Source organism: Pongo pygmaeus, chromosome 9 (assembly GCF_028885625.2).
Source record: "Pongo pygmaeus isolate AG05252 chromosome 9, NHGRI_mPonPyg2-v2.0_pri, whole genome shotgun sequence".
Lineage (NCBI taxonomy): Eukaryota > Metazoa > Chordata > Mammalia > Primates > Hominidae > Pongo > Pongo pygmaeus.
The window spans coordinates 69,514,412-69,539,576 of NC_072382.2; the positions used below are offsets into that span (position 1 = coordinate 69,514,412).

A 25,165-nucleotide genomic window follows, 5' to 3' on the forward strand; every position below is an offset into this window, starting at 1 on the left:
CTTTTTTGAATATTTACCTGAATTTTTTTATTATCATGATATTCACGAATTGATGCTGTTTTTATTTAGCTAATTGATAAGACAGAGATAAAGTGAAGTATAATTAACAGAATTGACAAAGTTAGTTCTTTATATACTTAGCAACTCTAAAAAATTATGCCAGCTCTTTTGAATGTCACTATTTGGTGCCAGCAAGAATGAGTGGACATCACCATGTGCTTGGTAGAGAAGCGGGCCTATAGGGCAGATATATTCATTTTCTCTTAGAAGCATTCCTCAGATCAAGATTGCCTTGTCTGATTTTCGTGTTTCATAGTCACACTTCATGAAAACCAATGGCCCCCGCCTTCCCAGAATTAGTGACAATACACAATATGCCTTTCAACAAAGATTTTGGTCGTTTGGAATGGGGAAAGAGCTAGGTCCATTCTCCTCCACCAAATATCAGTCACACATAGGCCTTCAGATCCTCAGGGACTGGAGAACATTTTCTAAGACTTCTCGTTTTTTCAGTCCCTTGCTTCAACTCCTTGTAACTAACTTTGGCTACTCACCAAGACACAAGTGCATTTCCTTGGCTTTTGTTCTTGCAAAACTTCTAGCAGTTGACTCCAGATTTTATGGTTACTTTCGGCACAATTAGCAGCAGAGACAGAAATAACTAGGCTGTGGATGACTTGATGGACAGAAGGGTCTGTCAGTTCACCTTTTTCTTAGCATGCAGGGCACACTTCACAGATGTTAATGTCTGAGTGCTTCCTGGAGTCCAAAGCAGTGGTGGGGCCTCTTGTCACTGAAGAGGAATTATTATCCTATAGCTTCACTGTTTGCTGTCATTACTCTGTGTTCCTTCCTGTTCTAGGCTGAAAGCCTAGAGGGCTCTACACTGCAAGTCATCTCATCTAATTTGTACTATTCAAATCCTGGCTGTAGTTCATATTCCAGCAGAGGTAATATTTTACATTTCTGTAATGAGGACAAAGCAGCTTTAGAAATGTTTTCAAAGGATTTTTTATGTTTATTATTATGTATAATTTGCCCATAGTTTTCTTTTTTTTCAACTTTATTGAGATATGGTTGACAAATATGACTTGAATATATTTAAGGTATACAATGTGATGATTTGATATACGTATACCCTGTGAAATGATGACCACATGCAAGCTAATTAACATAGCAACATATCAATCACCTTACATACTTACCCTCTGTGCATGTGTGTTGTGAGAACACGTGACATCTACTTCTGCAGCAAATTTCAAGTACACATTTTTATTAACTTCAGTCACCATGCTATATGTTGGAACCTCAGAAATTATTCATCTTAAAAATAAAAGTTTGTATCTGTTGACTAATATTTTTCATTTCCTCCCACAGTCACCCCAAACCCTTGGCAAACACCACTGTACTCACTGTTACTGAGTTAGACTCTTTTCTAGCTTCCACATTAAGCAAAATTAGGCAGCATTTGTATTTCTGTGTTGGGCTTATTCCACATAGCATAATGTCCTCCAGGTTGGTCTATTTCATTGCAAATGACAGAGTGTCCTTCCCTTTTAAGGGTAAATAATATTCTATTGTATAAATAGACCACATTTTCTTTATCCGTTGGTCTGTTGATAGACTCTTAGGTTGTTTCCAATATTTTGTCTATTGTGAATCATGCTGCAATAAACATGGAGTGCAAATATGTCTTGGAAACAGCGATTTAATTACCTTTGGATATATAGTCAGAAGTGGGAATCTTGGATCATACAGTAGTAATAGTTTGAATCTTTAGACCTCCATACTGTTTTCCATAATGGCTGTACCATTTTACATTCCCATGAATTGTGTACACGGGTTCCATTTTCTCCCCATACCTACCAACATTTGTTTTGCTTTGACTTTTTTGGTTTTCAAAAATAATACTAACAGGCAAGATGTGGTATCTCATTGTTTTTTGTTTTTTGTTTGTTTGTTTTCTGAGACGGAGTTTCGCTCTTGTTGCCCAAGCTGGAGTGCAATGGCGTGATCTTACCTCACTGCAACCTCCTCCTCCCAGGTTCAAGCGATTCTCCTGCCTCAGCCTCCTGTGTAGCTGGAATTACAGGTGTCCACCATCACACCCGGCTAATTTTTTGAGTCTGTGGATTATACAAGTAGTGAGGTCTTTGGGACTCAAAAGCATATGGACAGAACTTAAATCTATGTAAGTGGATAAAATTACTCAGGAAGAGATTCTTGATTGAGAAGACAGGGAAGTCCATATTTGTATCATTTGAATGTGGAAACATTCAGAAAGAGAAACGAATCCAATAAGGCAAAAAAGGTTAGGGATTAAAGAAGCAAGCCAGAGTTGTGTGGTGTCTGGAAGCCAAAAGAAGAAAAATTTCCCAGCAGAAGGGTGTGGTCAATTATATCAATGTTGCTGAAAGGTTGATGGAGGAGAATATGGAGGTGAACATTTTATTTAGCACATTAATGATAATTTTGACAAAGAACAGATCCATAGAAAGAGACCAGAGCTTGATTGAAAGTGTGTTAAGATGTGAATAGAAGATCAGCAGAGGAGAAAATGGGCATAAATGTTCCCTTTGTATTTTTTTTTTTTTCCTGTGAAGAGAAGCTGAAAATAATGCTACATTTACTGAGGGGGATTGGAGTCATGCAAAGACTTCTTACTTTATTTATTTATTTATTTATTTATGTATTTATTTATTTTGAGACAGACTCTCACTCTGTTGCCCAGGCTGGAGTGCAGTGGTGCAATCTCAGCTCACTGCAGTCTCTGCCTCCTGGGTTCAAGCAGTTATAATGAGGGAAAACAGGAAGTGTACATGCAGGCACAGATATGTGGAAGATTTGAAGAGGGCTTTGTAGCCAACTGCTTCTGTTCTAGTGAAGTGTGAGGCAAGGCATCAGCTTAGAATGATGGTGTGGAATGGTCATTTTAAAACTGACTGAGACTAGGTTCCAGAAGCATAGTCATGCACCATGCTTGACTATGGAAGGCAAGGCTGAATATTGTAAACAATGCTCAAATTACAAATTAATTTATCAGTTAAATATATTCACAATCAAATTACAAGTGAGCTATTAAGATGTGAATGATAGAATCAAATGTCTTCCAAAAGAGTAAAGAGGAGAAAGAAGCTAGAACTGAAGAGTTAGCCTAAATATAGCTTACTAGAACACGTCTGATGAAGGTAGTAAAATAATAGAAAATGAAAGGATTACTTTAAAATATTACTAGAAAAATGGTAGCTTTGACAAAAGTTGAAACATCACCATTTTCACATGTAAAGATAAGTTCGACATTTATTGTTAAAGTTAAACATATAGAGTGAGTGACAAAACATATAAAATATGTAAATTGTTACCTAAGTTGAACTGTATGATGCACAGCAAAGACGTCAATGAGAATAGAAAATTATATCCTAACAGTAAAAATCACTGGAAACAAAATAAAAGATATCCTTCACTATACAAATATTTTAAATATTTCTCTGTCTAAAAATTTCTGCCATGCAGATATTAGAAGCCAAATAACAAATTGAAAAGAAGTTATTACCACAAATATAACAAAGTCTCCGTGTTCCTAACCTGTAAAAAAAACTTCAACAGATCAATAAGAAAACTGTGAACAAGTTACTTAAGAAAATTAAAATAGGCAAATTTTATACCTAATCAATTAGTGAAGACTACTTATATGTAAAATTTAACATGAAAAAAATATGTAGTGGGCTAAGTACACTTATATGTTGCTGGTAAGAATGCAAAATATTTAACATTTTAAGAAAACAATTTGTCTTTTCATATGAAGAGTATTAAACAGATTTTTAACCTTGGTTTGAGCAATTTCACTCATAGGAATTTTCCATAGAAAAAAGGTCACACATCCAAGAGATTGACATTACTGATTTCACACACACATACACACACACACACAGAGACACACACACACACACACACACGACAATGTTAAAGGTAAAACAATGATAAAATAGCTAATAATGTTACAAAACACCCATATGATGTAACATTATACCATCACTCAACAGTATTTTCAGGACCATTTATTCTGTAGGTGTTAAATTTATTAAATACTTATTATATGACACATGCTGATTACAAGTATAAAGATGTCTTTATATGTATATTTACTAACTTGTTTCATCCTCACAACACTACAAAGTAGGTCTTATTGTTAATGTCAATTTACACTTTGCAAACTTGCAGACTTGGGCACAAACAGGTTAAGTAATATGCTAAAAGTTATAGAAATAAGTGGGGTGTATTCAATTCTAACTTCTGTACGCTGATAACTGACCCTAGACTCTTTGCAGTGCTGTATACTGCCACTATATAATATAGGAAAAAGAACTATATGCTAGTAGGTTAAAAAAATCTGTTTTACACCCACACATCAACTCAGTAAAATGCAAGCCTGTATTAAAATGGAAGAAAATTCATATAAATACGTGTAGGAATTATCTCTACTCAGCCTTGCCTTCCAAACATGATATACTACTACTATACTTTCTGAACCTAGTCTCAGTTACTGTTTTAAATTACTATAGGAATTGATTTAAAAAGTGTTAGCGAATCTTCAAACAGCAATATCCCCCAAAAGAGTGTCATTTACTTAGCCATATCATTTTATATTATTTTTAATCTTCAAAATGCAACTCACAGCTTTTGTTCACATCTTTTGTTTTCAATATTCTCAGACTTATAAACAAACTAATAGTAGTGCAGCATAATTAAGCTGGTGAGAAAATGCATTATGTTGTCCTCTCCGTCTTTAGCACAAACACACAGACACACTGACTTAAATATCCACACCCACCACGCATGCGAACACTGCAATGGTTGGAATGTTACAAGATAGCCTTGGATAATGGAAAATCACTATTTTGCTTCTTTGCTTTTGTATTAGCGAGAAATAAGCAAAGTTGTTTATCATGAACCTTGCTTATGGACTACCTTCACCTCCTATTTTCTTCATTTTATTAATAATTACATTTTAGGAACTATAAAGTATCTCCACGTCAAAAACCAACAAACAAGCAAAGACACTCGTTAGAGTGTTTCATACGGCTGATGTTTAGAAAGAAGAAAAAGAGCAAGTACAATGCAAATACAAGCAAATTACTACCAGTTGGGGCATTAGACAAGAAGTCTATATAACCTTTTAATAAGGTCAGTTGGTCTAAATTTGTGCAAATCTCAAGACATCTCCCCCTTTGATGTTTGGGTTTTACTTACACCACCCACTTGAAACTTTCCTTTCTCTGGTTCTTTTCCTTTCACTGATCCAATATAAACTTCTAATGTTAGGGGTCATGTCCCAAGGTAGGAACCCATTTAACTAAATACCTTCTTGGGAAAATAAAGATTAAATTTTAAATAGAGTGAAGAGTAATTTTAGATAGTGTAAACCATGCCCGATAAATTACTTCATGGAGAGAAGATTTAAAGAGCATTTGACAAATCCAGTTACATTCCTTCACTTTTCTGTTAAATGCTATACTCTGCACTGTATTGGTTTTACCATTAGTATTTGATTCATAACATGAATCTTTTGACTCTCAGGAGAAGGAATTTTGGAAGCTAGCCATGATCCTTCCCTAGAGCCTGGAGTGTGCCGGTAGCATGTATTTTCCCAGTACCCTCCTCAAGGCCCCCATGACCTCCTTATTTCTCAGGCTGTAGATGAGCGGATTCAGGGCTGGAGTGACAATTGTGTAGAAAACAGAGATGATGTTGTCTTGTCTGGTGCTGTGGAAGGAACTGGGCAAGACATACATGAATGTGGCAGCTCCATAGAACATCCCAACCACAGCCAGGTGGGAAGAGCAGGTGACAAGGGCTTTCTTCCTCCCCTCATTTGATGGCATATGGAGCGCAGCAAGTAGAATTTGTGTATAGGAGGCCAGTATAGCAGCAAGAGAGGGAATCAGGAAGGTCACACCCATCACATATACCATGAGCTCATATCTGGAGGTATCAGCACAGGCCAACTTCAGCAAGGGTGGGATCTCACAGAGAAGATGCCTGATCTCCTGGGCCCTGCAGAAGGGATAGTGCATGGTGTACACGGTATATATTAGGGCACTTAGGGATGCCAGGATCCAGGACGTGGCCACCATAAGCCAGCAGACTCTTGGGCTCATGAGGGTCATGTATTTCAGAGGATGACAAATGGCCACATACCTGTCATAGGCCATGAAGGCCAGTAGGAGGTCCTCAGCACCACCCATTGTCAGTGCCAGGAACATCTGAAGGGCACAGCCTCCAAAGGAGATAGTGTTTTCTCTGCGCAGAAAGTCCGCAAGGGCCTTGGGAGTGACAACAGATGTGAACAGGAGGTCCATGAGAGACAGCTGCCCAAGCAGGAGGTACATGGGCATGTGGAGCCGGGCTTCCGTGGTGATAGCCAGGAGCAGCAGGCCATTGCTGGTCAGGGCCAACATGTATAGGATTGTAATTGTAGCACAGAGCAGTTCAGGAGACCCACTGTCATTCAGAATCCCCACCAAGATGAAGCCACTTCCCAAGGTGAAGTTCCAGAGCTCCATGCTGTGGTTTCTTTCATCACCTAGAACAAGATGGATACTTCATGAATTTTTGCTAAGATGAACTCTAGTTTTGTGATATCAGAGGCTCCTTAGGACATGAATCCACTGAGATGTTACCCTTTCCGCTGATAACTGACTTTGCCTCTCGATTTCTGAATGTCTGACTTCTCACTGTATTTTGATAAAAGTTCCATCTAAATGGAGAACAGACATCACAGTAATAACTAAACATTAAGAGATCACACATAAAATCTTATTTAGGACATTAAACCTGAACATGTATCTTTCCAAAAGCAATAAATTATCTTTCTCTGAAGATTAAAGAAATATTCTGACACACAAATCCTTGATTATCCTTGTAACTATCCAGTTAGTTTTCTTCATAGACTTGTTTTGATATGAAATTCCAAACAGGTACAGAGACTGGTTTTCAATAAAGCACTTTCACTTCTTTTTCCATAGAACTTACAGCCACATTTGTTTGCAGTACTCAAGGCGGTAGATGAAAGCCTCATTAGTAGGCTAAAACTTGTCCACCTTAGTTACCTCTCTCGGCCAGCCCCACATTCTACAGAAGCTTGAGAGAGAAGGGATAATGGACTGTCTGAGACAAGAGAATGTTGTGTTTGAGAAGATGTTGCATTTAGAGCTAAATACTTTAGGGTCAATGCAAACGTGTTTATTTAAAACAGATTATATTAAGATGTGAGCTTGGAAGGGCTCTGAAATATAACATATGAGGTCTTTCCTAGGAAGATCAAGGATGTTTGTGTTTGGGAGAAATGGTGAAAGGGAACAAGAGAGCATCTATTATATGCTGTAATTATGCTCAATAATTCTATCCCCTCTCCTGCCTTTGACCAGATGTTCACGGTCCCTTCTGCAGGGCCAGAACATTTAAACTTGGCAGAAGGACCACAGGAATAGGGAGGAACTCCTTTTCCAGAAAGCAGCTGTTGGCATTGTGGTACCCAATCCCATGGAGAAGCCAAGGAGAAGGACAAGGGCCTAAGATTGACAGGAGTCTGTGTGCATTGTGAAACTGGATAGATAAAGCCAACTCTGAACATGCAGTTAAAGATTTTGAAGGGAAGCATCCTCTGTCAATCATTTCCCCATATACGGCATCTATGTTTTCATATTTCACTGGTTTCCACTGGCCTCTTATGGGGCCATTAGTACCTTAATGGTTAAAAGGTATAAGAACATGCAATGGACATATCATCACTTTTTAGATGGCCCTTTAGGATATTCATCATCTGATAGATGCAAAAATGCATTACCGGGAGCCAGCAGAGCACACAGGGTCTAAAGACAAGTATTGCGATTTCCACCAGGAAGCAGATACTCATGCCTGGGCTGTAGCACAGTCCTTATTGGTTCTCTTTTCGGGTTCAGAAAATTAAGAATAGACAAATTGGAACAGGCTATGAAGCCCAAACATTATACTAGGGAATCTGGCAGACCGAGTAGTTCAAGTTCTTAGGACTTGACTCCATTTTTCCTACTCAACTTTGGACTCCATTTTTCCTACTCAACTTACCTAGAGGCACACCTTTCCCTGAAATAAATACAAAGTCCTTACCTCAGGTTGTGAGAAGCTTAGCTGTCTGACCACTCAGACTTTCCTAGGGATTGTTTGAAGTTCAAGGATGTTCCAGTCGAAATGGGAAGAAAGGATGTGGCTTTCTTCAGCAGTGTTCAGTTGGTTTAATATTGCCAAGTTGGGTTAAATGTCTGAAAAGTACTAGTGAGATCAGATGTCAGGGCCCTTCTATTCCTTCCACTTATCTGCAGGTCTACCCTAGAGATAGCAGTGGATGCAGACAGACTGCTAATACAGAATTTGGGTAGTTTCCTATATAGGAAGATTACTTTCTTGTTCTCACACCTGTGAAGAACTAGTAGAAACTACTTTCATACAGGTTGCCAGGGAGAGAGCCCCTCTAGCCCTAGAGCAGTTACCAGACTGAGTTCTTGGGTTCAGATACTCAGACTTTCCTTCATTCTTGCTGGGGTCAGGGAGCAAAGATAAAAGCTGCAGGGTCCTGGAGGAAGTAGATATTGAGTCGATATTGAAAGAGCTGCCCAAAGGAGATTCTCTTGTCCCCTGCCTCACTCTCCCTGGAGCCAAAGGTGAGCCAGAGCCTTGTCCTGAGAGAGGCTGACCTGTCTTCTGATCCATGATCTCTTCCCTCTATTTTACCCCTATGTTCCGAGGGACTTATCCTCTCAACTCAAATGGCTTCCCTGGAAATGCTGGCCCAGGATCAGGATGACAATTAATCCTCATGGGTGTGTTTCCTGGCCTGGTATTCCTATATTCTTCTTTCACTAAATAAGCTCCTAGGCTCTATGTTTCTATTCCACAAGGGAGGCACTGATGGCTTGTTTCTAAATTAACTCAATAGAGCAGGACACAAAGTCTCCTTATGTGGCCAGCCCTCTGTCCCAGAAAATAAGGTGGGTTTCCTTACTTATGTGGCATGCTGCTTCCTTCTTTATGATCCTTTTACCCTGGACTATTTCCTATTCAATATGACTGCTCCCTGAGGAGTCTGTAAATGTGAGGTCTTCCCCTCATTGACCTTTGGCAATCCAGTATGGCTTATATGTCTTGGTGTTACTGTGTTCTTCCACCAGTGATGCTTAAAGAGTAAATAGTTTTCTAAGTATTAGGCACGAAAACAAAAAGGAATTCATACAGTACTGAACTTGAAGAGTATCAACATTAATGAACACATTTATATTCTCCCAGAAATAAAAGACAGATTACCCACTAAGTAAAGACAACTAGATAATAGTGGACTATCAATAGCAGCAATAGGACAAAGGAGAAATATATTCAAAAGTGCTGAGGAAACTTAACTGCACACCTATGATTCCAGGCACAGCTGAGCCATTATTAATGAATTAGGACAAAGTAAAAATGACATTGAAAAGTATTTATCCCCAAACACTCCCAATAAAATAATTTCAGCAAGGAGAAAAGTGGCACCTAGAAAATGTATACAAGGAGAAACAATGAACTTAGAAATTGATTCAATAAGTGAACTGGTAAGTTTAATTCGTGAAAAATAAAATATGTTTATATTTTTAAAAGAGTCAAACTAAAATTCTTCACAAAAATAATAACATGAGTGGAATTTTCCTATGGGTACTTGACGTCTGTAGAAGCAGAATATTAAAAGCTTCATACTCATTCATTTAACACTATAATTTCCTTTTTTCATTATTCATTAAAGTGCAATCTACATACAGTAAAATTCACCTTTTTTAATATACAGTTTTACAAGTTTTGACAAATGTATATAGTCATGAGACCACCACCAAAATCAAGACACAGAAGTTTCATCAGCCACAAGAATTCTCAGGTACCTGTTTGTATTCCTCCCCTCCCCCTCCCAAGCCCCTGCCAACTGTCTGATCTGTTTACTGTCACTATTATTTTGTCTTTTCCAAAATGTCACATAAATGACATCATACGTTTTGAGCCTAGCTTCATTCACTTAGAAAAATATGTTTGAGATTCATCCATATTCTAGCAGTACTTTCTCATTTAATACTGAATAGTACCCAATTGTATGGATCTATCATCGTTTGTTTATCCATTCACCAGTTGAAGGACATTTCTGTTGTTTCCTATTTTGTTGATTATGAAAAAACCATCATAAAATTTTATGTACAGATTTTGACATGAACATAAATTGTCTATTCACTTGGGAAAATACCTCAGAGTAAAACTGATTGGTTATGTAGTAAGTGTATGTCTAGGTTTATAAAACTTTGCCAGACTTTTCCATATTGACTGAACCATTTTGCATTCCCAATTTTATTTCCATTTTGCATTATTTTAAGCTGTAAAGAATAGGCTTTTTAAATTTTAACTCAAAATGAATGAAATACTGCCTGAGGCCTTACATTTCAAGTCTTCCCAATTAACATGCAAAGAAAAAAGAAGAGTTTTTTAAAGGAAACAGGATTATTCATGCCAATAAAGAAGGAGGTACAATTCCAAACAGAAAGTCATCTAAGAAAACACATACATGCATACATGCTTAGAGCTGGAGACTGAAAACATTATCACAATTAAGTGCTGTCTACATGGTAACATTGAAAATGTTCTTACAAAATTGCTTAAAAATTTTTTGAGATATGTAAATTATAAAGATTTATTTTATTTACTATGGAATATAGCTTTTAATCTCTAGGCCCTTTTATACTCATTTGTCATCATAGGTAATGATATGAAAATCCCCACTTAACAGTTTATAAAACATAAAAAAATCATTTTCTTTGTCAGACAAGTGAGTCATAAACCTTGAGTCATAAAGTCTTTGTGTCAAAATATAATTTTTGGAAAGCTACAAATATGATGCCCACAAATATAGAATGATATATATGTTAACTTAATAAGAAAGTTTGCAAGATAGTAAATCTGACTCAAAAGGCATTTGAAGAATAGTTAATGTTAGAACATGTCTATCTTGTTGAAATATATAAGATTACAAGAAATCTTCATTCTGTTGATATGAGGTATCACCTTGTTTGATGTGTATGCTGAACCATCCTTTTATCTCTGGGCCACCTTAACCATTTTTGAGGTGTACAGTTCAACAGCATTAAGTACACTCATATTGTTGTGTTGCCATCACCACCATCCATCTTCAGAACTTTTTTTTTGAGATGGAGTCTCACTCTGTCATCCAGACTGGAGTGCAATGGAATTGTCTCAGCTCACTGCAACCTCCGCCTCGCGGGTTCAACCAATTCTCCCACCTCAACCTCCTGAGTAGCTGGGACTACAGGTACGTGCCACCACACCTGGCTAATTTTTCTTTTATATTTTTTGTAGAGATGGGGTTTCACTATGTTGACCAGGCTGGTCTCGAACTCCTGACCTCGTGGTCCGCCCGCCTCGGCCTCCCAAAGTGCTGGGATTACAGGCGTGAGCCACCGCACCCAGCCTGCTGTTTTTTAGAACAAGAAAAATTGTGGTATTAACAAATTTTAGGAGACTGAATCAAACACTCAGTTTTGGATTAAAAGTGAAATGCTTACTAGCCATCTAGGCAGAAAGGTCACATCAGCAATTGGCTAAATGAGTTTGTGCTTCAGATGAAGTCATGTCCTTGGGAGTTGATATGCATTTAAACCTATGGGATGATGAAATTGCCAGAGAATATTGAATGAGAAGAAAAGGAGGCTTGAATGGAGCCACAAGCCGCTTCAATATTTAGCGTCACGTTGAAGAGAAGAAGTTGGCCAAGTAAAGCCTGAATCCAGTGGAGTACTTAGAAAACCTGTTGGTTGTAGTGGCCTGAGAGTAAAAAATGATGCTCCCAAAAGGAGAGAATGATCCAATTCTGTCAAATGTGGCTGAATGTGTGAGCAGGATGAAGATAAAGAAATGATACCAAACTCAGTATCACTTCTTTATCTTCATCCTGCTCACACATTCAGCCACATTTGACAGAATTGGATCATTCTGAAGATGGAAACCATCATTCTCAGCAAACTATCACAAAGACAAAAAACCAAACACCGCATGTTCTCACTCATAGGTGGGAATTGAACAATGAGAACACTGGGACACAGGAAGGGGAACATCACACACTGGGGCCTGTTGTGGGGTGGGGAGAGTGGGGAGGGATAGCATTAGGAGATATACCTAATGTAAATGACAAGTTAATGGGTGCAGCACACCAACATGGCACATGTATACATATGTAACAAACCTGCACGTTGTGCACATGTACCCTAGAACTTAAAGTACAATAAAATATATGTATATATATATAAAAGAAGTGATACTGAGTTTGGTGTAGGAACATTGTTGCTGACTCTGACAAGCACAATTGTAGTAATGTGGGGCTGAGGGCAGAGAAGACTGATTACAGTGGCATGAGCCATAGATGGTAGAAAAGGATGTGGAAACTTTGGGTATAGACACATCTTTCAAGATGATTTGCTGTGAGAATTGGGGGAACTGTAAGGGAAATGTAATTTCAACAGAAGACTTCCCTTAGATAGAAGATATTGGAGCATATGTGTAACCTATAGTAATTTTCCAGTAGAGAGATGATGTAGAAGTGAATCAGGTAATTGCAAGACCGATTTCTTTGGGTATTAGGAGAATAAGATATGAAGAGCATTAGTGGAGGATTTGGCCTCTTACAGGCATTTTCAAAGATGAAAAGCTATGTGAAGATGTATGGTAAATTGGTAGTGGAAAATGAGGAAGTCCTATATGATTGCTTCTAGTTTTCCAATGATGTATGAGGCAATTTCAGAAGCTGAGAGTGAAGGTATAAAATGGTATTTTCAGAGAATAAGAAAGTGTATTAGGGCTGTGCAAGATACTATGTTCTTGGTGCAGAAGACTGAATATTGCAAAGAGGCAACATTCCCAAATTAATTTATGAGTTAAATATAACCACAATGAATATAATAATGGGATTTTTTGACATTTGGCAGATGAATGAAAAGCTTATGAGAAATAACAGATAATAAAACATAATGAAAGGTCAGTGAGGAGAAACAGAAAAGGAGAGCCTTGAGAGACTACTGGAACTAGAGAGCTAGCTCAGAAAAACTCTTTATTAGTATATGTATAAGAAGTCAGTATATGGTCAAGCAATTACAATAAATAATAATATATTTTTAAAGGTTACTAAAAATGCTAACAGGAAAATCTTTGAAAACATAATAAAGTCTCAACATACATAATACAGCTAAATAATTTGGAGATGAAATAAAAAGTTAAATATCATTAATGAAATTATTAAGCATATGTAAAAGAAAGATATGTAAGTATTTTCTGAAATAAGAATGGAAATTTTAAGAGTAAAATTTTCTGAAAATTTTAAAGAATAATATAGATTTTTATGACTACATAAATATTGTGATACTTCCCTATCTAACAAATCCTACCATGTAACTAAATTAAAAAACTGAAAAAAATTACCACATACATAAGTGTTAAATTACTTGTGACTTTCATCTGTAAAGATCTGTACAACATCATTATAAAAAACAAAATAATGTAAATTAAAACATCTATTTTATTTCCTTGAAGTATTTAATAAATTAGCAAAGATAAGACAGAATTACTGGCAACTCAGGAGGCTAAGGTGGGAGGGTCACTTGAAGCCAGGAGTTGGAGACCAGCCTGGGCAACATAGCAAGACCCTATCCTAAAAAATTTTCTTTTTTAATTAAAAAAATAAATGATTACCCATTTTCAAAACCATGCCAATAAAATAATTGAAGACAAAAAAAAAAAAAAGAAATAACATAGTAAGGCAGGCATTCTCACATAACGCTAGCCAGAAAACAAAGTGTTTCTAACTTTCTGAAAACCAATTTGGCTGTTTGTAATAAGAATTTTAAATAGAGTCTTGATCTTTATCACAGTAATTTCACTTTTAGAAATTTGATTTAAGATAAAATTAGACCCTCATATAAGAATATTTGGAGGAGTAAAACTAAATGTCAGCAAATGCCTACATATATGCTAGAGAACTCATGTGATCAAATATTATATAGTCATTAAAATGAAGTTTTTCCTAGACACATACAACCTACCAAGACTGAAACATTTAACAAAGAACTAATGCAGATCTTTCTCGAAATCTTTCAAAAAAATTAAAAGGCGAGTATACTTCCCAGCTCATTTTACAAGGCCAGTATTACCCTGATACCAACACCAGAGAAGAACAATACAAGAAAAGAAAATTACAGGCCAATATCTCTGATAAGCATAGATGCAAGACTCCTCAACCAAATACCAGCAAACAAAATTCAACAGCCTATTAAAAGGATCATTCACCATGATCAACTGGGATTTATCCCAGTGATGCAAGGATGGCTTAATATATGCAAATAAATAATATAATACACCACATTTATAGGATAGAGGACAAAAACTGTATGATCATCTTGATATATGCAGAGAAGACATTTTATAAAATTCAACATCTTTTCATGAGAAAAACTCAACAAATTACATATTGAAAGAATGTACCTCAACATGATAAAGGCCATCTATTACAAGCCCACATCTGACATCATACTTAGTGGAGAAAAGTTGAAAGCTTTCCTCCAGTATCAGGAAAAAGACAAGCATGCCCACTCTTGCCATTTGTATTCAACATAGTACTGGAAGTCCTGGCCAGGGCAATCAGGCAAAAGAAAGAAATAGGCATTCAAATTGGAAAGAAAAAAGTAAATTTTCTCTATTTGTAAATGCTCTTTTATATAAAAAACCCAAATTACTAAAAAAACTGTTAGAACTAAAAAATTCAGTAAGGTTGCAAGATACAAAATCAATGTATAAAAAGCACTTGCATTTCTATAGACTAAAAATGAACTATCTGAAAAGGAAATTAAGGAAATGATCCCATCCGCAATAGCCACAACATAAAATAAGAAATTAATTAAAGATAAAATAAATGATAAAAAAAGATTAAATATAGCCACAAAATAAAATAATAAAACAAATTAAAATACTTAAAAATAAATTTAACCAAGGATGTGAAAGATTTGTACACTGAAACTATAAAACATTGATGAAAGAAATTGAAGGAGATACAGAAAATGGAAATATATCCCATGTTCATAAATTGGAAAAATTAATATTGTTAAAATATCCATACTACCAAAAGCAATCTATAGATTCAATTCAATCCTTACAAAAATTTCAATGACATTCTATAAAGAAATATAAAATACAATTATAAAATTCATATAGAATCACAAAAGACCCCAACTAACAGAAGCAATCTTGAGCAAAAAGAACAAAGCCAGAGGCATCACATTACCTGATTTCAAAATATGCTTGCAAAACTACAGTAATGAAAACAGGATGATAGCATAAAAACCTACACATACACCAATGGAATAGAATGAAATAGAGACCTATAAATCAATCCATACAGCTTTGGTCAATTGATTTTTGACAAAGGTGCCAGGAAAACATAACGGGGAAAGAGCAGTTTTTTTCGTAAGGAGTGTTAGAAAACGTAGATATCCACATGCAGAAAAATGAAATTAGACCCTATCTTACACCACATACAAAAAATCAACTCAAAATGGGTTAAAGACTTAAATGTAAGGCCTGAAACTGTAAAACTACTAGAATAAAATATAGGAGAATAGATCCATGACATTGGTCTGAGCAAAGATTTTTTGAATATGACCCCAAAAACACAGGCAAAAATAGGCAAATGGGACTACATCGAAGTAAAATGCTTCTGCACAGCAAAGGAGGCAATTATGAAAGTGATAAGACAACCTATGGAATGAGAGAATATATTTGCAAACCATACATTTGATAGGAGATTTAAACCTAAATATGTAAGAAACTCAATAGTAAGAAAACAGTCTGATTAAAGAATGAGCGGCCGGGTGCGGTGGCTCATGCCTGTAATCCCAGCACTTTGGGAGGCCAAGGCGGGCAGATCACAAGGTCAGGAGATCAAGACCATCCTGGCTAACATAGTGAAACCCCGTCTCTACTAAAAATACAAAAAATTAGCTGCGCGTGGTGGCGGGTGCGTAGTCCCAGCTACTTGGGAGGCTGAGGCAGGAGAATGGCCTGAACCTGGGAGGTGGAGTTGCAGTGAGCCAAGATCGCAGCCACTGCACTCCAGTCTGGGCAACAGAGCGAGACTCTGTCTCAAAAAAAAAAAAAGAATGAGCAAAGAAAATCAAAGACATTTCTCAAGAGAGGACATAAAAATGGCCAACAGGTATATGAAAAATGTTCAACATTACTAATCATCAGGAAAATGCAAATCAAAACCACAATGAGGTGTCACTTCCCATCTGTTAGAATGGCTATCATCCAAAGGACAAAAGATAACAAGTGTTGGCAAAAATATGGAGAAAAGGGCACACTTGAACAATGTGGGTGAGATTGTAAATTGGTACAGACATTAGGGAAAGCAGTATGGAGGTTCCTTAAAAAAATAAAAATAGAACTACCATATGATCCAGCAATCCCACTACTGGGTATATATCCAAAGGATATGAAATCAGCATGTGGAGGAGATATCTGCACTCTCATGTTAATAGCATCCTTATTCTCAATAGCCAAGCTATGAAATCAACCTAAGTGTCCATCAACTGATGAATGAATAAAGAAAATGTCGTATATATGTGTGTGTATATATATATATACACACACACACACATTGGAATACCATTTAGCTTTTAAAAAAAAGGAAATGCTATAGTTTGTGACAACATAGATGAACTTGGTGGATATTATGTCAAGTAAAGCAAGTGAAACTCAGAAGGAAATATACTACATGTTCTCTTCATATGTGGAATCTGAAAGAGTTGAACTCACAAAAGCAGAGAGTACAATGGTGGTTACCAGGGGACAGTAGAGGTGCAGGACATTGGGAAGATGTTGTCATGGGATACAAAATTTCAGTTCTACAGGAAGAGTAAGTTTAAGAGATCTATTGTACAACATAGTAACTACAGTTAGTAGCCATGTATTATATTCTTGAAATTGTTGACAGTATATTTTAGTGTTCTTACCACACAAAAAAGATAAATGTATGAGGCAATGCCAATGTTAATTAGCTCAATTTATCCATTCTACAACATATACCTATTTCAAAGCGTTATGTGGTACACAATAAATATATACAATTTTTACTTTTCAACTAAAAATTTTTAAAGGAACCTATTACAAAAATGAGAGGAATTTAGAGAAATAGTATGAAAGAAAAAGAAAACCTAGGGATTATTTTTTGAACTGAGAAGTCATGATCATCTTTGAAAGCTAAACCAAAGGATTGAGAGAGGGATTAGGATACAAGAAAAATACATAAATGAAGGAGTAAAGGCAGAGAGAATAGGGAATGAAGATGTAAAAGGAGGAATCTCAGTAATAATTGGAGAAGCCAACCCTAAAGTGGAGAAGGAGAACTTACTCCTCTGAAATAAAAGGCTAAGGAGTAAAAATAGTTCCTATATAAGACAATGAAAAGGTGTAAGAAAGTTTTCATCTGAGAAACTTAATCATCTGTGATCTTTACTTTTACCTATGAAATAGAAACAAAGGTTGAATGTCAGGTATGTAGGGACTAACTGATTATTACCATAAACTCGGCTTCCAGAATGCAAGCTAGGACCTTGATAATATCCTCACCTTCCCATAAGGTCATGTAACAGTGAGAGAAATCTAATGTAGCTGACTCCATCTTACTTCTGACCTCACAAGCTAACTGCCTTTGCTCATTCCTACTGTGGACCAAGCCAATCACAAAAAGAATTTAGATTATATTTTAACTTTAGAACTAATGACTGTCTCACTTTTGAAACAGACCCCCAAGGAGGTAAGGAAGTATGCATACAAGTAACAATGATTAAAGATTTATAGAAACAAGGTGGACTTGACAAGTAGTTGACCATGAACAAAGAAGTTTTGCAACCTTCTCAGACCCTTGCTGATGCCCAGACATCTGTGGTCACCGGTCACCTCCTGGTCTTAGCCCCATCCCTTTTCCCCCTCCCTGTAACATAAAAGGAGCCTAAAAATTAATCAACTTTAGATAGTTCTTTAGGATGTTAGTCCACCATCTTCTCAGTTTGCTGGCTTTCTGAAATAAAGTTGTCTTCCTTGCCCCAACACCTTGTCTCTCCACTTATTGGCTGTCATGTGGCAAGTAGTAGAAGATTTGGACTCAACCACAGTTAGCAGTCCAGCTCTCTGCCTCCTTTCACTATAATTATTAACCCAAATTTCATGTCCATCATTCTCTTTCTTCATTTGTATGTAGTTTTATTGAATGTATACATATTTACACGAAGTTTATTTTCACTTAAGTTCCTAACGCTGTAAAAGAAGTACCACGATATATAATCCTAAGATGTCTCTTGTTTCCCTTAATATTAGTTTCCTGAGTTGCTTTTTTTGTTGTATGCTCTGGTTCCTTTGTTTAGATTCCTACATAATAACCCTATTGCACTGTTGATGGGCATATCTATTCCACTGTTGATGGGCATAAAGGTCGTTTCTAATTTTTATTGTACTGTGAATAATGCTGCTCTTATATTTTACATGTTTAAAACCGTCTTTTGAGTACATTCCTTTTATAATTAAAAAACAAAAAGATTTTTATATTAGTTCTTCTGTTGCACTTCTGAAATAATTTTGATTATATTTTTTGTATAAACAGAAAGTGGAATCTTATTTTTATCTTTTTTTCAGTTCAAAGAGAAAAGATACGATAACTGCAGCAGAAATTTTCAGCATTTCCTGGTGAAATGGGTGATTAAAGAGACACTAAAGAATGAGGAAGATTAAGCAAAGAATTGGGTGAGAGATGGGAAAGCCTGAACTAAAAGCAGAAGTGAGTACAAGCAGGTGCTGTGTCGTCATCCCAAAGCTCTGAGTAGCTCAGCTGACTGATCACAGAATATGTAGGCTCATGAACAAATGTGCACACACAAGAGAGAGTAGAAAGGAGAAACAAAGAACTGAAAAATAAATTAGTGCTGGATCCTCATTAAAGCTCAATGAAGGAAGACTTGATATTAACAGAAGCATAGTTAACTCCCTCTAGTTGGTAATAGCCCAGGCTAGTGGCACAAAGAGGGATATGTGAGTGGCAGCATCTATAGAACCCATGAGACATACTTTATATTTTGGACAGAGGGCTGGACAGGGAGGTGTTGCTTCTCAAATCAATTACTGACACTATCTATTTGGTCAGAAACAAACTCTGTCTGGTTTTCCAGTCAGTGATTTCTAGGTTAAAATTATAGTTTTGGTTTTGTAAGGCAGGAGAAAGATCTTCGACTCCAATGAGTGGTGAGACACAGCAAGCCCTTGGGGGGCAGAACAAGGCCTCAAGGTTCAGAGCTCATTTGGTGGTAAAGTTTGAAGAAATGGAAGGCCAGGAGACATACCCAGGGGGATTCATTAAAATCCCATTTCCTGGAGCAATATTTTCAGGGGAGGTCATGTCAGCTGAGAGGGTGAGACTGTGAACCCTCCCCCCAGGACAGGCCTCACTGTTGGCGCAGAGACGGTGAGGCTGGGAATTGGTGGGTCTCTTTTAAGCAGCTCTTCTTATACCTCTTTTCCCACATTCCTGCTGTGCTCCTCTTTTACCATGAAACACAGCATGAGGGGAATATATGAAATCTGACGACCTGGACTTAAGAACTCAGCTAGAACCATTCCAAACCAGTAAGAACTTTCTCGCAAGGACAGTGGATGAGTGAACTTTGGAGGAGATTCAGCTCCTCACTTCTGCAGGATCCTGCCCTAGGTTCTCAGCTGCCTGTCTGCATCTATCTCTACTTCCAGAGAGGACTTGCAGTGCCAGTGACTGGAGGAGCCTTTGACCTCTGATCCCAGAGACAGCCATACACACACCTACATTCATCCTGGCCAGAAGAAGCAACTTTTCTTTCTTTGGTTTCTTGAACCTCTTTACCTGGAAGCTACGCCCCTTCCCATATGAGGTAAGGGCTCTGTCTCTGTTTCAAGGCAATATGGGAAGTCTGGAAGTCCTTAGAAACAGGGTCAAGACCTTACACTGCTCTCCTTCTCAGATTCTCTAGTTCCTCAAGCTTTATGGTTCACTCATTCCCATCTATATCTTATCAACCTTGTACATGTACCCATCTTGCACATGTGGGAACAATCAAAATAATTCTGTGCCATTGGCCAGCCATGGGTTCCTAGAATTCCTGATGATGGCCTCCTGGTAAAAGTCTCAGTACTTAACTTTGTTACATCTAGATTTTCCTGGCCTTCAGTAGTTTGATGTGAGTCCCCAAATGAATAGTACCTCAAAGGAGGACTATCTAAATTATGCTGAAGTGCCTTTCCCCTGCAGGACTGCTTGGCACTAAGTCCAGTGCCACACAAAAAGCCAACTGAAGTAAATACAAAAAATAAATATACTGAGCAGAGATGAAAAAGAAAAACTTATAAAATATACTTCCAAAAATTTAGCTCTACCTTGTTAATTGACTGACCATTTTCCATAAACTATAACAGTGCCTCTCTTAATATCAGCCTCTGCTGACTTCTCTTGGTTTGAAATACCCGCAACCACCAGCAGTTTTCCAGAATGAAGCTCTTCCTCTGTAGGCCCAGTGTGTGTTCTCGGGCCTTTCCCTTTAGATGACCCCAGAGAGGAGAACTCAGTAAATGGAAAGAAGGGAAAACAATAGTCATGTATCAGAGGGAGGAGGTACGTATGTAGCATCCTGAGTCCTGGTTACACCACCTTACCCAAGCCCTGATTTTTCTTCTCTTTGAAATCCTGTCCAAACATCTGGTGCAGGAAGCTAGAAGAATGTTCCCAGCTAATTATTTTCCTCCTTTTATTTCCCTGTCCATTCACCTTGTTATTCAAGAAAAACAAAAACAATTCAAATGTAATATTTAGCAGAAATAGTGCTTAGAATTGACTTTGGACTTGTCTTTTGTTGTCAACAGACAAATAAGGTTTTCCAGTCAGTGGGTCAGTGATTCCTAGGTCAAAATTACAATTTTGGTTTTGTAAGGCAGGAGAAAGATCTTAGACTCCAATAAGTGGTGAAACACAGTTTTATAGAGGGTATTTTTCTGGGAGTTTCTTGCCCAGACGTCACTGGGCAAAAGTGCAGGGAGGACATTCCTGTACTATATTTTAATGTTCTGACTTTCACAATGCTATCCCTCACTTTTTTTTAATTATATCCTGTTGTTTTTTTATTTAGCCAGCTCCTATTTATCCTTAGCCTGTAGTTTGTATATCACTTCCTTGGTGAATCCTTTCCTGAAACAGCACTTATGTGTTCTCCTAGTGTATTTTCTTTCGTGTATCATTGGATGTATATAGGTGTTTGTGTGATCGATTTTTCACATCTACACAGTTGCCCAAGTATAGTGCCTGAGATATCATAGGTCCTTAGTATATATTTATTGAATGAATGAAAGGAGCAGGATCAGATGTGCCTTCCAATGTCAGGTTTTTATATGACCTTACCACTTAAAGGTTCTGACTCTGAGTTGACCAGGATAGTGACAAAAATGGATACTTGGAGAAGTAGGTGCAGATTATGGAAGGGAAAGATGAATAATTTGATCAAGAATTATTTGTCTCTTCCAAAAGGCCTCCTAAGTCTTCCATCCAACTGTGAAAAAACTGCATTCACAAAAATCAAGCCAAGTGAACACTGTCCCACATGGACCTCACACTCCACTCCTCCTCCTCAACCCCTAGCAGCAGAACTATCATATGGATTCAGGGTTCAGCAGAACCACCACTTTCCTTGTATTCCTAAGATTTGTGGGGAGAAATCTTCTTCTCACCTTGCTTGTGTTGCTGTGGCTCACAGGTAATGCTGTTGCTTTGGGCCGTTTCTACAATGTCTCCTCCTTTGTAGCTCACCCCTTGTATCATGTGCCCTAAACACAAACACCTGCCATGCCGCCACAAATCTCATGTATTGCCTTTATTCCTGCCTGTTTCTGAGAAAACATCTTATCATTATCTTGGCAAACACCTTTTGTACTCTTCCTCTAGATTTACCTCTAGAATCGATACCTCCATGACTGTTAAATCCAGCCCAGAATTCTCTTTCCCTCCAGCAGAGCAGCACTTGAAGAGTCCAGGTGATCAAGCAGCCCAAGAGCCCAGAGATTCTCCTATTGAGGAAGGTAATCAACAACAATGACACGGTTTAAGTGAGAAGACAGCAAAGAGGTTTTTTATAAATAAAACTTTAAAAACTGAATTGGAATTCCAACTACATTTTAAGCAGAAAAGTAGCTAGATCTTAAACCAATCCCCAGTGTATTTGTTCATTGTGAAGAAAGAGATGCTTTCATCTGTCTACAAAGATGTTTGCTTGGGCTTGTTCTTCAGGATACCTTATTTGAAGGGATTTCCAAATGATTACTATTAACAACATGTCAAAATACCTGATACCAGTTTAGCTGATGGTTTATTTCAATAAAAGAATTCAGAAATCAGAGGCATACTAAGAGATGGAGAAGATATCATATTATGGGATTCCTATTGGCCAATGCACAGTGACCTAGAACAATCCAAAGTCAGAGTGAACACCTTTAGAAAAGCTTCCACTGATAATATATTTGGTTCTAGGCAACTAAAAAAACACATCATGGAGCTCCGGAACTCCACCTTGGGAAGCGGCTTCATCTTGGTGGGGATTCTGAATGACAATGGGTCTCCTGAACTGCTCTGTGCTACAATTACAATCCTATACATGTTGGCCCTGACCAGCAATGGCCTGCTGCTCCTGGCCGTCACCATGGAAGCCCGACTCCACATGCCCATGTACCTCCTGCTTGGGCAGCTGTCTCTCATGGACCTCCTGTTCACATCTGTTGTCACTCCCAAGGCCCTTGTGGACTTTCTGCGCAGAGAAAACACTATCTCCTTTGGAGGCTGTGCCCTTCAGATGTTCCTGGCACTGACAATGGGTAGTGCTGAGGACCTCCTACTGGCCTTCATGGCCTATGACAGGTATGTGGCCATTTGTCATCCTCTGAAATACATGACCCTCATGAGCCCAAGAGTCTGCTGGATCATGGTGGCCACATCCTGGATCCTGGCATCCCTGATTGCTATAGGACATACCATTTACACCATGCACCTCCCTTTCTGCATGTCCTGGGAAATCAGGCATCTGCTCTGTGAGATCCCACCCTTGCTGAAGTTGGCCTGTGCTGACACCTCCAGGTATGAGCTTATAATATATGTGACAGGTGTGACTTTCCTCTTGCTCCCCCTTTCTGCCATTGTGGCCTCCTACACACTAGTCCTGTTCACTGTGCTTCATATGCCATCAAATGAGGGAAGGAAGAAAGCCCTTGTCACCTGCTCTTCCCACCTGATTGTGGTAGGGATGTTCTATGGAGCTGCCACATTCATGTATGTCTTGCCCAGTTCCTTCCACAGCCCTAAACAAGACAACATCATCTCTGTTTTCTACACAGTTGTCACTCCAGCCCTGAATCCGCTCATCTACAGCCTGAGGAATAAGGAAGTCATGGGGGCCTTGAGGAGGGTCCTGGGAAAATACATGCTGCTGGCACATTCCACACTCTAGGGAAGGATCATGGCTTGCCTCTCACTATTCCTCCTCCAAATAAAATTCTCTACTCACTCATTCTTCAATACTATACTCTGAGATGATACACACATTTTTTAAATTTTACTTTTATTTTCACCTGTGAATCTGGTGCATACAATGAACTTGAGTTAAACTCATTTGGCACACATCATCCTGACTTTGGAAACCCATGTTATAAAAATAACCAGTTGGGGGGAAAAGCCTTGAATGGGTGTTGTAGACTCACTCTGTGGTAGAGCATCATCCTGACACATTACCAAGTAGACATGGTAGGGGATTAGCTTTCCATTTTAACGTCACGTAGCAGTGAGAAGCAGCAGTAGTTTTGGACTGACCAAATTCCAATAGCCTCTCAGCATCAGAGGAGCCTCTCAGCATCCAATAGCCTCTCTGCTCCCTTTGAAGCAGATTCTTAAACTATTAATAGAGGGAAGAATTTTCAGAAAATATATTAGACTTCCTGTTTATTAAGTAGATGATTATTTGAGCAGTTAGTGGAAATGAGTAAGAGTTATGTGACTGCATTTGTACTCTAGACCTGAGGGAACTTCACGTTGGTTACTTGAGTAATGAGAAATAATTACATTGAAAGAGTGGGGCCAGGCGCAGTAGCTCACGCCTGTAATCCCAGCACTTTGGGAGGCCGAGGCGGGCAGATCACCTGAGGTAAGGAGTTCGAGACCAGCCTGGCTAACATGTTGAACCCGGGTCTCTACTAAAAATACAAAAATGAGTGGGGCATAGTGGCGGGTGCCTATAATCCCAGCTACTCAGGAGGCTGAGGCAGGAGAATTGCTTAACCCCGGGAGGCGGAGGTTGCAGTGAGCTGAGATCGCACCACTGCACTCCAGCCTGAGCACAGAGAGAGACTCCGTTTCAATAAATAAATAGAAAGAAAGAAAGAAAGAATGGAAAAGGATAAAGAAAGATATTTCTACTTGGAAATTTTGACAGTCTTTCTGAAAATGGGCATTTTTACATTGCCTAAAATTAAAACTAAAATAAAGAATGAATAAAATAGAATTGAAAGTACCAGTTTTAAAGTGAGTACAATAACAATGAGAGAAATTTGTTGGGCATATTGTCTAAATTTTTTAAAATGTGGACTTGCAGATATATGAATGTGTTTTTAAACATTAAAACAATTGAAAGAGGTTATATTCTTGAGGTGAGTACATGTATATGTGTGTGTCCATAGAAAAGAAAGTATAAAATTTACAATTCACTTTCTAGCTAGCCTAAATAAGCCTTATTTTTTTTATTCTACTCATCGGCGTGGGAAGATTTATAGCAAAATTTGGGAACTTAAATTTGTTGAATGCAGAATTCCCAAAAATACCTTGGCTTACACAGGTGTTATTATTCTTGAGAATAGTGCTTTGTCAAAACACAGTAATTCTTATTTTCTTTATAGAAACAATATTACATTATTTAATCTATAAAGCTAAACCATAAAAAATAAAAGATAAAGCTAATCT

The 25,165-nt window shown here is 37.8% G+C and overlaps 2 protein-coding genes across 3 annotated transcripts; one reads left to right on the forward strand and one right to left on the reverse strand.

Annotated features, from left to right (window-relative positions):
- Positions 1-69: 69 nt before the first annotated feature.
- LOC129007601 (olfactory receptor 2AG1) lies at positions 70-8,597 on the reverse strand. The gene is made up of 2 exons (XM_054438683.1): positions 8,149-8,597; positions 70-6,583 (listed from the first exon to the last, which is right to left on the reverse strand). The coding sequence occupies exon 2, from the start codon at positions 6,561-6,563 to the stop codon at positions 5,613-5,615; it is 951 nt and encodes a 316-aa protein (XP_054294658.1). The 5' UTR covers positions 6,564-6,583; positions 8,149-8,597; the 3' UTR covers positions 70-5,612.
- Positions 863-24,673, forward strand: LOC129007600 (olfactory receptor 2AG2). 2 transcript variants are annotated; one of them, XM_054438680.2, is made up of 5 exons: positions 863-950; positions 5,013-5,184; positions 9,851-9,937; positions 18,793-18,934; positions 22,180-24,673. In XM_054438680.2, exon 5 carries the CDS (start codon positions 22,614-22,616, stop codon positions 23,661-23,663), a length of 1,050 nt encoding a protein of 349 aa, XP_054294655.1. In that variant the 5' UTR covers positions 863-950; positions 5,013-5,184; positions 9,851-9,937; positions 18,793-18,934; positions 22,180-22,613; the 3' UTR covers positions 23,664-24,673. The 2 variants fall into 2 exon arrangements, with proteins under 2 accessions (XP_054294655.1, XP_054294656.1); XM_054438681.2 differs by lacking the exon at positions 863-950 and having other exon boundaries at positions 22,180-22,245; positions 22,694-23,676.
- The last annotated feature ends 492 nt before the right edge of the window (positions 24,674-25,165 follow it).